The 13,296-nt window shown below is 41.9% G+C and overlaps 1 protein-coding gene across 1 annotated transcript in view; it reads right to left on the bottom strand.

Moving 5' to 3' along the window:
* The window catches only part of FAM186B (family with sequence similarity 186 member B), a 45,537-nt gene that overhangs the window by 27,143 nt on the left and 5,098 nt on the right, over positions 1-13,296 (bottom strand). Inside the window, exons 3-5 of the mRNA XM_007937948.1 lie at positions 11,269-11,451; positions 7,261-8,944; positions 6,545-6,737 (exon numbers count right to left, since the gene is read on the bottom strand). Of these exons, the coding sequence (XP_007936139.1) occupies positions 6,545-6,737; positions 7,261-8,944; positions 11,269-11,451 (2,060 nt within the window). The remainder of the gene's footprint in view (positions 1-6,544; positions 6,738-7,260; positions 8,945-11,268; positions 11,452-13,296) is intronic.

The raw sequence follows: 13,296 nt of genomic DNA, 5'->3' as shown, positions 1-13,296 counted from the left end.
GAGATAAGTATTGATTTGGGTGAAGAGAAGGGCAATGTACCAAATGTGAGTGATCAATATGGTGGCATTGAGGAAGAGAAAGATGTAGAGAGGTACATGGGAAGTACAGACAACAAAGATGAACCCTTTTGCACATACAGTACTGCATTGTCATTGAAGGGAAACAGTATATGGGTGGATAGATGGGTAGACAGGCTGAACTAGCAGGTATGTCTATGAAGTGAGGAGTGTACACAAGAACACGTATAGGGCTGGCAGACAATAGTCCTATAAATTTATGTGTATGATCTGAATTCCCGGGTGTATAGTAGAGCTGACAAGGGGCAAGGTTGTAGTCACTGCTTGGTCACAGCCAGCTACCCAGGGGGACCAAGTAGTTGAACCTGTGGGCTCAGGACCATAGTCACAGGGGACATCAAGCTCAACTGGCACAACATACTATACAAAACATTGTTCCACCTCCTACTTTGGCAAGTAGCAACTAGGATCTTAAAAGCTTGCAAGCTGCCATCTAAATGCAATGATGGGTCTCTCCTCATCCAGAGCAAAGAAGAATGAAGAAAACCAAAAGGTCATGGAAACAATTATCCCTAGCAACTGGTACATCATGCGATCGACAGCCTATACGACTATGAGACCAGAAGAACTAGATGGTTCCCGGCTGCCACTGTCAACCACTTGGAAGGGGATCTATGTAGGAGATCCTGAATAGAGAGGGAGAACAATGTGGAACACAACTCAAAATCATTTGGAGAAACAAAAAAAGGGAAGGGGGACCAGGTTTCCTGGTCTGATAAAGCCTGGTGGAACCACTGAGACTATGGCCCCTAGCTGTCCTTCAGGTCTGGAACTGAACCCACACCTGTGGCTTCCAGCCAAACAAAAGACAGACATATGAGTTGAACATTTACCTGAGGTAGATACACTCCTTGGAGAGACCAATCATGGGAGAAAGAAGGGCTGCTTATGCACAGGGGGCGGGAGTGCATGGAGGGATGGACACAGTTAAGAGGTAACTATTGAGAGGAAATGGGAGGGGAGCTGTTGCATTGTGGTGAATTGCAGTCAATGTCATGAGACAGAGTGTATGTGAATTGCTGTATGAAAAGTGAATTTGCTCTGTAAATTTTCACCCAAATCACAATAATAATAAAAAAAAGAAGCAGAAAGAAAGAAAAATGGGCAGAAGACATGATTAGACACTTCACCAAGGAGGATATTCAGGTGGCCAGCTAATACATGAAGAAATGCTCACAATGATTGGCCATCAGAGAGATGCAAATCAAAACAACAATGAGATACCATCTCACCCCAGCACTGATGGAAAGGTTTAATGAGACAGAAAATAACAATTGCTGGTGGGGATGTGGAGAGATTGGGACTCTCATACACTGCTGGTGGGACTGCGAAGTGATACAACCACTGTGGCAAGCAGTCTGGAGATTCCTGAGAAATCTGGAATTGGAGATACCATTTGACCCGGCAATCCCATTACTAGGTATATATCCTAGAGAGGTGAGAGCTAGGATAGGAACAGATATATGCACACTCATGTTCATCACAGCACTATTTACAATAGCAAAAAGATGGAAACAACCTACGTGCCCATCAGCTGAAGAGTGTATGACCAAACTATGGTACATACACATAATGGAATGCTATGCAGCACTAAAGAATAACGTAGAGTCTGCAAAACACCGCATAATATGGATGAAGTTGGAGGACATTATGCTGAGTGAAATAGTCAATCACAGAAGGACAAATATAGTATTAGTTTGTTGTTGTGGAGGGTCAAGGAAAGGTTTATATATGGAGGTTGCTAGGGGTGGGAGAGGAGGGGTGGGAACACTGCAAAAAAAAAAATACATTGAAATACATTGTCAGTTTAGTTTTGTGTATTTCACTGTACATAAATTATATTTCAATAAAATACATTTAAATTAAAAAAAAATCCAAAAGTCAGAAAAAGAGGAATGATTAAAGAACAGGTGGGACAAATGTAAACAAAGATGGTAGCTTTAAACACAACAAAATTGATAATCATATCAAATGTAAATGATCTAAACCCTCCAAATATAAGGCAGAGATTGTCAGATTATATAAAAAGCAAGAACCAACTATATGATGTCTATTTTTTTTTCCCAGAACCCCTAACCCCTTAAATATTTATTGCAGATTTTTTTTTTAATTGTGATTTGTGTGAAAATTTATAGAGCAAATTCACTTTCCATACAACAGTTCATATATACTTTGTCTCATGACATTGACTACTATTTACCCCAATGCAACAGCTCCCCTCTCACTTCCTCCTGATAGTTACCTCTTCCTTGTGTCCATATATGATGTCTATTAAAGACTCACATATAAAGACATGAAGAAGTTAAAAGAAAAAGAATGGAAAAAGATGTCCATGCAAATACTGGAATCAGAAGAAAACGGGAATGACTTTATCAGTATCAGACACCATAGATTTAGGAATAAGGACTATAACCATGGATAAAAGCGTTATTTCATAATAATTAAAGTGCGTTTTTTCAAGAGTACATAATAATCTTAAATATATGCACCTAATTACAGAGCTTCAAAGTACATGGACTCAAACTTATAAAATTGAAAGTAGAGAAATACATTATAGTTTGAGATTTCTACATCTTTCTCAATACTTGATAGAACAAGTAGTCAGAAAATCACATAGAAGACTTGAACACAACTATCAACCAACTAGAACTAATTGATATTTATAAAACGTGTCACCCAGCAATAGCAAAATATACATTGTTTTCAATTACACATTGAATGTATACCAACAAAGACCATACGTTAGACCAAAAACTAACTTTTAATAAATTTTAAATGATTGAAATCAGTGCCTGTTCTCTGGCTACAATGGAATTAAACTAGAAATCAATAAGAAAGATGTCTAGAAAATCCCCCAAATATTTGTAAATTAATCAACACACTTCTAAGTAACCCATCAAACAAAAAGTCATAAGGGAAATTAAAAAGTATTTTGAACTGAATAAAAATTAAAACACAACATCTCAAAAATCTGTGGGTTGCAACTAAAGAACAGCTTAAAGGAAAATTTATAGCATTGAATGCTTATATCAGAAAAAAAGAAAGATCTCCAATCAATTATCTATCTTTCTAATTTGAGAAACTAGAAAAGGAAGAGCAAATTAAGCACAAAATAAGCAGAAGGAAGGAAATTATAATAAAGATAAGAGCAAAAATTAATGAAATAGAAAACAAATCATAGAGAAAGATCAATAGGACCTCTAATTAAGTCTCTGAGAAGATCAATACAATGGTTAAACCTCTAGTTAGGTTTATCAGGAAAAAAGATGACACGAATTACCAATATCAAGAGTGAGAGAAGGAATATCACTACAGATCCTGCAGTTATTAAAAGGCCGCATAAAGGAGTGTTATAAAGAACTTTATGCCAACAAATTGAGATGAAATTAAAGCAACTCTCTGAAAGACAAACTACCAAAGTAAACACAAGAAGTACCAGATAACCTGAGTATCTCCGTATCTAGTAAAGAGTTTAATTTGCAGTTGAAAACTTTCCCACAAAGGAAACTCCAAACTCAAATTCTACCAAACATTTAAGGTAAATTAAACTACACATTTAAGTAAGACTTAATATTTTTTACACAAATTCTTCCAGAAAATATAAGAAGAAGAAATGTATCTCATTCTATGAGGACAGTATTATCCTCATAGCAAAACCAGGCAAAGACATGACAAGGAAAAAACAAAAAACTACAGACCAATATAATTCATGTAATAGATGCAAAAGTTTTAAACAAAAATTTAGCAAATGAAATCTAACAACAGATAAATCTGCAGGATCTGTAGTGATAATGCTCTCACTCTTGATATTGGTAATTCGTGTCATCTTTTTTCCTGGTAAGTCTAACTAGAGGTTTAACCATTGTATTGACCTTCTCAAAGACTTAATTAGAGGTTCTCTATGATTTGTTTTCTATTTCATTAATTTTTGCTCTTCTCTTTATTATTTCCTTCCTTCTGCTTATTTTGTGCTTAATTTGTACTTAATTTGCTCTTCCTTTTCTAGTTTGTCAAATTAGACAGATAATTGATTGGAGATCTTTCTTTTTTTCTAATATAAACATTCAATACTATAAGTTTTCCTTTAAGCCCTGCTTTAGTTGCAACCCACAGATTTTTGAGATGTTGTGTTATCATGACCAAGTGGGGTTTATTTTGGGAATACAAGGTTGGTTATTTAAATATTTAAAAATCAATAATTTGATAGCTCAGATTTTATCATTGATAACAAATAGTGCTGCCAGTTTGTTGTTTACTTTTTAAGTTATCACATAGTATGTTAAAAAAGAAGTGTGCTCAGGGTTGAGAGTAAGCATTTCTAGTGTTTCATCTAATATTCTTTTTTTAAAAAAAATTTTTATTGTGATTTGGGTGGAAATTTACAGAACAAATTCACTTTCCATACAGCAGTTCACATACACTTTGTCTCATGACAGTGACCACAATTCCACAATGCAACAGCTCCCTTCCCACTTCCTCCCGACAGTCACCTCTTCACTGTGTCTATCCCTCCATGCACTTCTGCCCCCTGATCTGTTTCCCTGTGCATAAGCAGCCCTTCTTTCTTCCATGATTGTTCTCTCCATGGAGTGTATCTACCTTGGGTAAATGTTCAACTCATATGCATGTCTTTTGTTTAGCTGGAAACCACAGGTGTGGGTTCAATTCCAGACCTGAAGGGCAGCTAGGGGCCAGAGTCTCAGTGGTTCCACCAGGCTCTATCAGAACAGCAAACCTGGTCCCTCTCTTTCTTTCCTCCAAATGATTTTGAGTTTTGTTCCACATTGTTCTCCCTCTCTATCAAGGATCTCCTACATAGATCCCCTTCCAAGTGGTTGACAATGGTAGCCAGGCACCATCTAGTTCTTCTGGTCTCATAGTCGTATAGGCTGCAGATCGGATGGTATACCAGTCACTACTTGACTGCTAACCAGAAGGCTGGCGGTTCAAACCCACCAGCCACTCCTCGGAAGGAAGGTTGGGCAATCCTACTTCCGTAGTGATACTGCCTCGGAAACCCAAGGAGGGGTCGCTATGAGTCAGGGCTGACTCGATGGCACATAGCAACAACAACAACAAGGATCATCTAATATTCTTAAGAAAAACTTTTGACATTCCTAAGTGAAACTGCTTTTTTTTTTTTTTTCTTTTAAGTCATGAATTTGTGGTACATAATAATAATAATACAATGACCAGTAGTACAGATTGATGGCTACTGCTTTGATTTATGCTAAGGTGCCACCAGTTTTATCTACTGCTTTTGCACCATCAGTGCAAATATCAACTCAGTGAAAAGAACAACTAAAATCTTAATTTCATGAAAATAGTTTTGATCTGATGGAGCCCCTGAAAGGGCCTAAGGAAACCCCAGAGGTCAGCAGACCACCCTTTGAGAACCAATGATCTAATGTATAATTCAAGAAGATAATGCAGGACCAAAGAAAGTTTCCAAACTGAAAGGACTGATTAAGCACCCAAGAAAATAGATGAAAATAGGCCCACATCAGGCACATCATCATAAAATTATGGAATACTGGAGACAAAGAGGATTTTGCCAACTTCCAGAGAATAAAATAGGTCAAACCTAAAGGATCAGGACTCAGAATAATTTTGGACATTTGGACATTTTGGACAGCAACAGCAGCACCAGAACCTAGAAGGCAATGAGCAGTGCCTTCAAAATTGTGAGGGAAAATTATTCTAGGCTTCCCATACCCACACAAACTCAAGAGTGAGGATTCCAAAACAAAACCAAACCCACTGCTGTAGAGTCATATCCCACTCCTAACGACCCCTCCTTGGGTTTCTGAGGCAGTATCACTATGGAAGTAGATTGTCCAACCTTCCTTCTGAGGCGTGGCTGGTGGATTTGAACTGCCAGCCTTCTGGTTAGCAGTCAAATGCCTTAGGCACTACACTAAAAGACATTTCAGACAACCAAGGTGTCTCAGTGATTTTACTTCTCATGTAGTCTGTGTCAGAAAGTGAGTGGAAGAGGTGCCACACTAGAAAGAGGGAGTAAAGGAAGAAATAAGAGATCTGGAATCGAGAATTCAGGGGAGCTGACTCAAGAGAGAAGGAAAGTGAGTCACCAGCATGAGGGTGAAGGTTGGTCCCAAGATGACAGCCATGCACTAAGTCTGGAGAGCAAGCCAGGAGCAAGGCAGACATAACCACAGGGGAATTCCAGAAGAAAACACTGAAGGACCCAGCTATCCCAATCCCTCAAGGAGGGTCTTTTCTTCCATAGCTTTTTGAAGGATTCCTCTCTCTCAGGATTGGAGAAAGTTGTCCTTCTTATACTCTGGTCACCCTCTGCCTTCACCTATGGTTCAGAGGCTTTAACCTGTGCCCTTTTTTCCCACCTGCCTCAGCCAAAGTCACACCCTCAGATCCCCACTAGTTCCATCCCAACTGGCTGTGCTTCCTTTGCTGACACTGAGAAGTCACAGGACAGGAGGCCCACCTTGGGGAACATGGTCACCATGCTGCTCAGACACTCTCGGCGCTTCTCTTCTAGGTTCTTTTGTTTGTCTGTCCAGGTCTGCAGTCTAAGGTTCTGTAGATGGTCTATGTTTTCCAGGAAGACATAGAGGCGCTGGGCCTTGTAGGTAATACCAGTTATTTGCATGACTTGTATATGGTTGATCACTTCTTGTCTGGGAAGTGAGAATAAGTTATTACTGGGTGGAAAGGTCTCCTCCAACCTCCCAAATCAATTAATCAGGGATGACTCTGTTTTTTTGTAATTCCTGGGAGCAATAAGAGAAACAGAAATAGGCGAGAGCTGGGGAAAATAAGGAGGAGGGAAGCAGGAGGTAGGATTAGATGAGGAGTCTTGAGGAAGAGAAAGTAAAGCAAAATGGGGAGTGCATGTTAGGTTATGGACAGGGTGATAGGAACAGAAAAAGGAATAGGGAAGTGGGCTTAGAGGAAAAGTTCACTATAGGGAGACCAATGTATAAGTGTACTACCTCCCATACCTTCAAGGGTTGCTCAAGGCCCTGATGCTAGGTATCCTTTGCCAGTTCCCTCCCTCAGGGAGACCTTGTCCAGGCCTGGGGCCATTCTCCCCGTTCTCCCTTGCCCTGTGATCTTCTCTCCTGTTGGGTTCTGGCTCTGTCTGCACATTGCAGTGGGTGTAGGTGGGTGCCTGGTTGGTGGTGGGTGAGCCCGACCTACCGGAGTGTCTGAAAGTGTCTGTAGATGATGTACTTATGGCATAGGTACTGCAGCCTGAGTGAATGCAGCTCCATGGTGGTGGTGGTGAGCTCCAAGGCCTTGCTGTGCAAGTAATGGGGCAGCCCCAACTCAGCCCCTTTGCTCAGGAGCTCTAGGTTCTTCCTCTGGGCCTCTATGTCCATCCGGTACACCTTCTCCTTACGAACTACCAAAGATATCTGCAAAGAGGGCCGGGTCACTTTTCGAGTGACTGTCCCAGTAACAGGAAAGGAGGCTGATTTCTTGGGTTTTGTGGGAACCCGGGGTGTCCGTGGTTTCGGGGCAGGCTCTGCTGAACTCATGATCCTCTGGCTTCCTGTGGCAGATTGCTGGATACTAGGGGACCTGGGCAAGTATGACCTCCTGCCTTGGCAAGCAGATTGGACCCGGCTTGGAGGAGGCTCTGGCGTCTGCAGTTCCCTCCATCGACTGATGGGCATGAAGATCATCCTTTCTGTGTCCTCTCTTGGCTGCTCTGGCTCCCTTCTTGGGCTCCCTTGCTCCTTTTCTGGCTGGACAAATCTCTGCTGCTGCTCCCTCACCATCTCCTCCATCTCCCACTGCCGCAGCTTCTCTTGGTGCTCCTGTTCCAGCAGAGCCCATTTCTTCTGCCGCTGCAGCCACATTTCCTCCTCCTCCAGCCACTGCTGCCTCCGCCTCTGCCAGTGTTCCTCCTCCCAGTGCCCCTCCTCATTCTTTGAAGATGCCTTCCCAGAGTTCTCTGGGGAGTGCTGCTTCCTAAAATGGAACTTAACTTGGAGTTCTCCCTTCTCCTGGGCTTCTTCCTGGAAGAGATCCTCCTGGTCTTCATCTTTGTGGCCTGGGCTTTCTGCCACCAGTCTTTCCCCTGTCTTAGGAAACTTGTAATCCACTGAGGGTGGCAGTGCAGGTAGAAGGCTTTCAATGTCCTCACTGCAGTACATATCTGCAATCCTTGAATGTGTAGCCATGGTGGACAGTGGCTGATATACTGAAGATGTATCATCACTGTCCCAGGCCCTGGCCATGGGACTTGGAGAATGTGGTAAAAACAATTGCTCCTCCTTCTTGGACTCCTGTTGAGAGACCAAGATTCTTGTTGGGAGCTCCGTAACAATTTCTTTCTTTGGAAGAGTCTCTTTCTCTGGGGGACCTGGGGAGTCAACAAAAGTCTTGACCGAGTCTTCTGCTTGACCTCTAGCACTCTGCGCCTTCTTCAGTTGGAACTCTAAGGCATGCTTAACCAGTAGGAGGTCATGGTACTTTTCCCCTAGGATTTCTACCTGTTTCAGAAGGGCATCCCTCTTATTCTCAAGGATTTTGATAGACTTTTGGAAATACAGCCTCTGGCTGCTGAGCTCTTTGGTCATCTCTATTTTCATGTATCTATATTTGGTCTCTAGGGTCCTGTTCTCCTTATGCTGGAGTATCAAAGCCTTGTTGAGGTTTTCCACCACAGCAGACATGTACCTAATGGCCCTGACCTCCCCCTTGTTGAACATGGTGGAGTCCAGGAGCTCCTGCAGCATGTCTTTCACCTCGGAGACATTTGTGTAGGTGGTTTGCTTGTCCTGGAGCATTTGCTCTGGGCTCAGTGGCTGAGGTTCTGGTGGAGATTTTTGTGGGCTCTTGTTGCGCCAGCCTTGCCAGAAAGTATGTTTGGATGCTGGGAAGGGTGGAGAAAACAAAAGCAAGAAGCTCCCATGGAACTCAAGGATTATACTGATTCTCCAGACCCTGCCTGGCCAAAATTCCCATCCAACTGTCTTAGGGATTTGGCAAGAATAAGGAGCTGAGGCTGTGCTGAGGACAGGGAAGTGGTGTCAGAAGAGATCTCTGCCAGGCCCACAGTATGCTAGAGTCTACCTCTCAAGTTTTGCCAGCTCCACAGAACCACAGGGTCTGGAGGGGCCTGGGACTAATCAATCTAGTTTGCTTCAATTCAACATCCTCCTGATTTACCATATTCCCCTGGAGTAGTTACTTTTCTGATCATGCCACTTCCTAGCCTCAACATCTATGTTTGGATCCCTGTTTCCAATATCTAAACTCTGGAAGCCCACCTGACACTTAACATTCCAAAAAACCCAGGAAGCTTCATTTGCTTTTTCTGTTACCATTGGACTGTGTTTGTAGAGAATTTATCACCGGGTCCTATAACTGTTTGCATGTTACTCATTTATTTTTTTAAAATTAGTCTTTTTTTCCATTTTGGGGCTTCTGAACTCCTTTGATAATCTGAAAAAAGCGTGGATTCTCTACCTAAGAATATGCACATAGACACAGAATGTGTGTGCTGTGCTCAAGTCCATTCATAACACTTAGCTCCTCAAGGGCTGGATCTTGCTCATATTTGTATCCCCTTAGACCTACTATGAGGAGCTCTGGTAGCTTAGTGCCTAAGGCACTTGACTGCTAACCAGAAGGCTGGCAGTTCAAACCCACCAGCCACTCCTCGGAAGAAAGATGGGGCAATCTACTTTCGTAGTGATACTCCCTTGGAAGCCCAAGGAGGGGTTGCTATGAGTCGGGTCTGACTCGACAGCACATAACACAACAACAACAGACCTACTATGTGTGGCTGGTGGAATGCTAGCCTTGGAGTACCCATTCATTTGCCCATTCAACAGACATCACTGGCAGAAAATATAGCGAGTAACTTTGGATGAGGAGCCAAAGGAAATATGGAAATTAAGTGCCATTGAAGTCAAGCTAGCATCTAACTATTATTATCAGGGAAGCCATATTTCCTAGCAGTTAAGGAGTTGGACTCTCAAATCAGGTAACCTGGGCTTAATCTCATCCTTCCCACTTGCCTTGGACAAGTCTCCTAACCTCTCAGTGCCTCAGTTTCCTCATCTGAAAAATGGGAATAATCATATCATCGACTTCATAGCACTTAACTGGATCCTGGATTCTTGCTAGGTACAGTACCAGGTACCTAGTAAGTGCTCAATAACTAATTCTTAAAAAGAAATGACTGTGTTACAGCCTGTGCGCTCCAGGAATTTATAATCTCACAAGGAAATAAGTCAAATAACTATGTTACAGGTAACTATATTATAAGACATAATACGGCAAAGATTGTAGAAGAGATTGTCTCTTTCTCATCTACCTTTCCCTGCCTCTCTCCTGACCCACTAATTCACTTTTCATAACTGATAATTAACCTGGCCAATGAGAACCAGAATGGTAAAACACTAACATTAGATTAGCTAGTGCTTATTAAGCCCTGAGCATGTTCTGAGGATGTTACAAGGATGGTGCTTGATGACTCACACTGTCGAAGCCTCCCCACAATGCTACAGGTAGACAGTGTCTTCCTCATTTTACATATGAGGAAACTGAGGTTCAGAGAGATGAAGTAATTTTCCTAAAGTCACACAGCCAGAAATTGGCAGAGACAGGATTCAAACTCAGGTCTATCTGACTCCAAAGCACATGCTCTTGAGTAAGACTGAGAAGCTAGAAAACCTATGTGTAGGGAAACTTTCTCAGTTTTCTCTCCTGCAAATTGTGGGAGTTGGATAATCTCAGATCCTTCCTCGGGCTGATAGGAGAGAAGGTCCAAAGTTCAGCCATGCTGTTGACCGACTCTCAAGTAGCAACAGTCTCCAGGGTTCTGGAAGAATGTCTTGCTGAACATCACCAAACTCCTTGGTGCTACCTCTGGGTTGGGAGTGAATAAAGAATGTTCCTCAGGTTTTAGCTACAAACTCTAGCATTCCTTGTCTTCTAGCCTTGTTCCCCAGAACTCCAATGAGGCCACAGCTCCAGGGAATACTCACAGGGACCTATATGCACATCACCTCTACCTTTGTCCCTGAGGTACAGGTCAGAACTACCCTCTCACTACTCAACCATCTCAGGTAAAGCTTTTGTTACAGAGGAAGGTTGGAGAGACCCCTCACACCCCAGTGTGTGACTTTCTCCCTGAGACAGCATCCACCCACCCCCACAAAGCTTTTCCCAGGTGCTCCCAGAACCTACTTTGTGTCTTTTTCTTTTGTTCTTCAATAAGAGTGGAGCAAAGGGAAATGAGAGACTCAATGCCTCCTTTGGTGGCAATGAGGGAGAGAGGCAGTACTTTCTCCATCACCTCAATCCATTCATCCATGGCTTCCTCTTCCTTCTCACTCTTCCTGTTCCTGATCTCATAGGTCAGACTGTCACCTGGAGAAGAAATGAGAGGTTCAGGCTGAGAACAGTCTGTCCTCTAGGGAGCCCCAAACAGCTCTACAGCACAGGCTGACACCAGCAGTCTTTGAGGTCGGGTGAGTTTCACCTCTTATTAACTGTGTGATGTTGGGTAAGTTACGTATTTCCCTGAGCCTCAGTCTCCTTGCCTGTAAAAGGATTGGGTAATGATTAAATGACAATTCAATGAGATAACACATGTGAAATGATTACTATGGTTACAATACATTATAGATACTACATATACCTTGGTGACTCAGTAGTTAAGCTCTCAGCTGCTAACTGAAAGGCTGGCAGTTTGAACCCACCCGGCAGCTCCATGGGAGAAAGACCTGGCAATCTGCTCCTGTAAAGAGTACGGCCAAGAAAATGCTATGGGGCAGTTCTGCTCCAGAAGGGGGTCACTGTGAGTCAGAATCAACTCAATGGCACCTAACAACAGCAACATAAGGGTAGGATGTGTCTGTCTTGTTTTCACTTTATCCTCATTACCTAGTCTCCTATCTGGACAATTAAATGCATTCACCAGAGTTGGCAGCCATAGTCAGTTGAGGGATCACTAAACTGAGAGGTCCCTGTGGGCAGCGTAGTGTGGTGGCAAGGGCCCATTCCTATAGCAATCTCTACCACTGCAGCATCCACCATCCCTCACAACAGACTGAGGTCCTGTGATGGGATGACACTAATCTGAACAGGTGGGACTATTGGCCCCAGGGCTATATGCAGCTGGTGCATACATGTATGGCTGGATTTCCCAATTGCTTATAGCTGGCCTCAGGTTGGTTTGGCCCAGCGCCTAGCAGTTATGGTAATTCAGTGCTTTGAGTATCACCTTTGGGGTCCTCCATAGAATAGCAAAAGGTGGCATAGTGGATAAGGCATTTGGCTGCTAACCAGAAGGTCAGTGGTTCAGACCCACTAGCTGCTCCACAGAAGGAAGATGGGGTGATCTACTTCCATAAAGATTTACAGCTTGGGAAACACAATGGGGATTTCTGTGGGTCAGAGTCTACTCAATGGCAGTGGGTTTGGAGTTTTTGGTTTATTAAATAGCAAATGTGTTATGTTTTTTTTTTTTTTTTTCCCCTACAGCAAGAGCATTTAATTGGATTGAAACCCATCTATCCAAGTAAGTAGCCGACATGATTACAATTTCAAATGAAGATTACAGTGAAATGTACTAACAGCAAATTTATCCCTTTAAAAAAAGTTATTTGTTAAAATTATTTTGAATACTGTTAAGTCCTAGAGAGTGTTGACTGTAAATGCTGTATTCAAAATATTAATTTCATTAAAAAAGAGGAATTAAGTGAATAAACTTCAAAAATGAACACTTTGCTATATTAATATCTTACATAGAATATTTTTATATCTTAGTGGAGTTCTACTAATGGAGTAATATGTTTTAATTTTTCAGTGAGTTTATAGTTCATAAATTTATTTGAACTTGATTTCAATAAAATATATATATAATATAGTTTTAGGAAAATAGATGCAGGATTGGGCATATAAAAGTTACAAACAACTTGTTCTCCATCCTAGTTACACGTTAGACTCATCTAGAAGATTTAAGGGGGAAAACAACAACAACAACAACTAATTCTGTGATTCCATGATAGGAAAAATAAATTGGAATCTCTAAGGAGGGATCCTCTCAAGGCTTAAAATAGCAAATGTGGTTTTTTTTTGTTTTTTTTTTAATTAGGATTTGGGTGAAGATTTACACAGTAAATTCACTTTTCATACAGCAGTTCACATATACTTTGTCTCATGTCATTGACCAAAATTTACAACGCAGCAGCTCCCCTCCCACTTCCTCCC

Source organism: Orycteropus afer, unplaced genomic scaffold (assembly GCF_000298275.1).
Source record: "Orycteropus afer afer isolate SDZICR_OR568_19922 unplaced genomic scaffold, OryAfe1.0 scaffold00045, whole genome shotgun sequence".
NCBI classification, from domain to species: domain Eukaryota; kingdom Metazoa; phylum Chordata; class Mammalia; order Tubulidentata; family Orycteropodidae; genus Orycteropus; species Orycteropus afer.
Note: the sequence above shows the minus strand (reverse complement) of the source record. Positions and strands in the feature narration are given on the sequence as shown.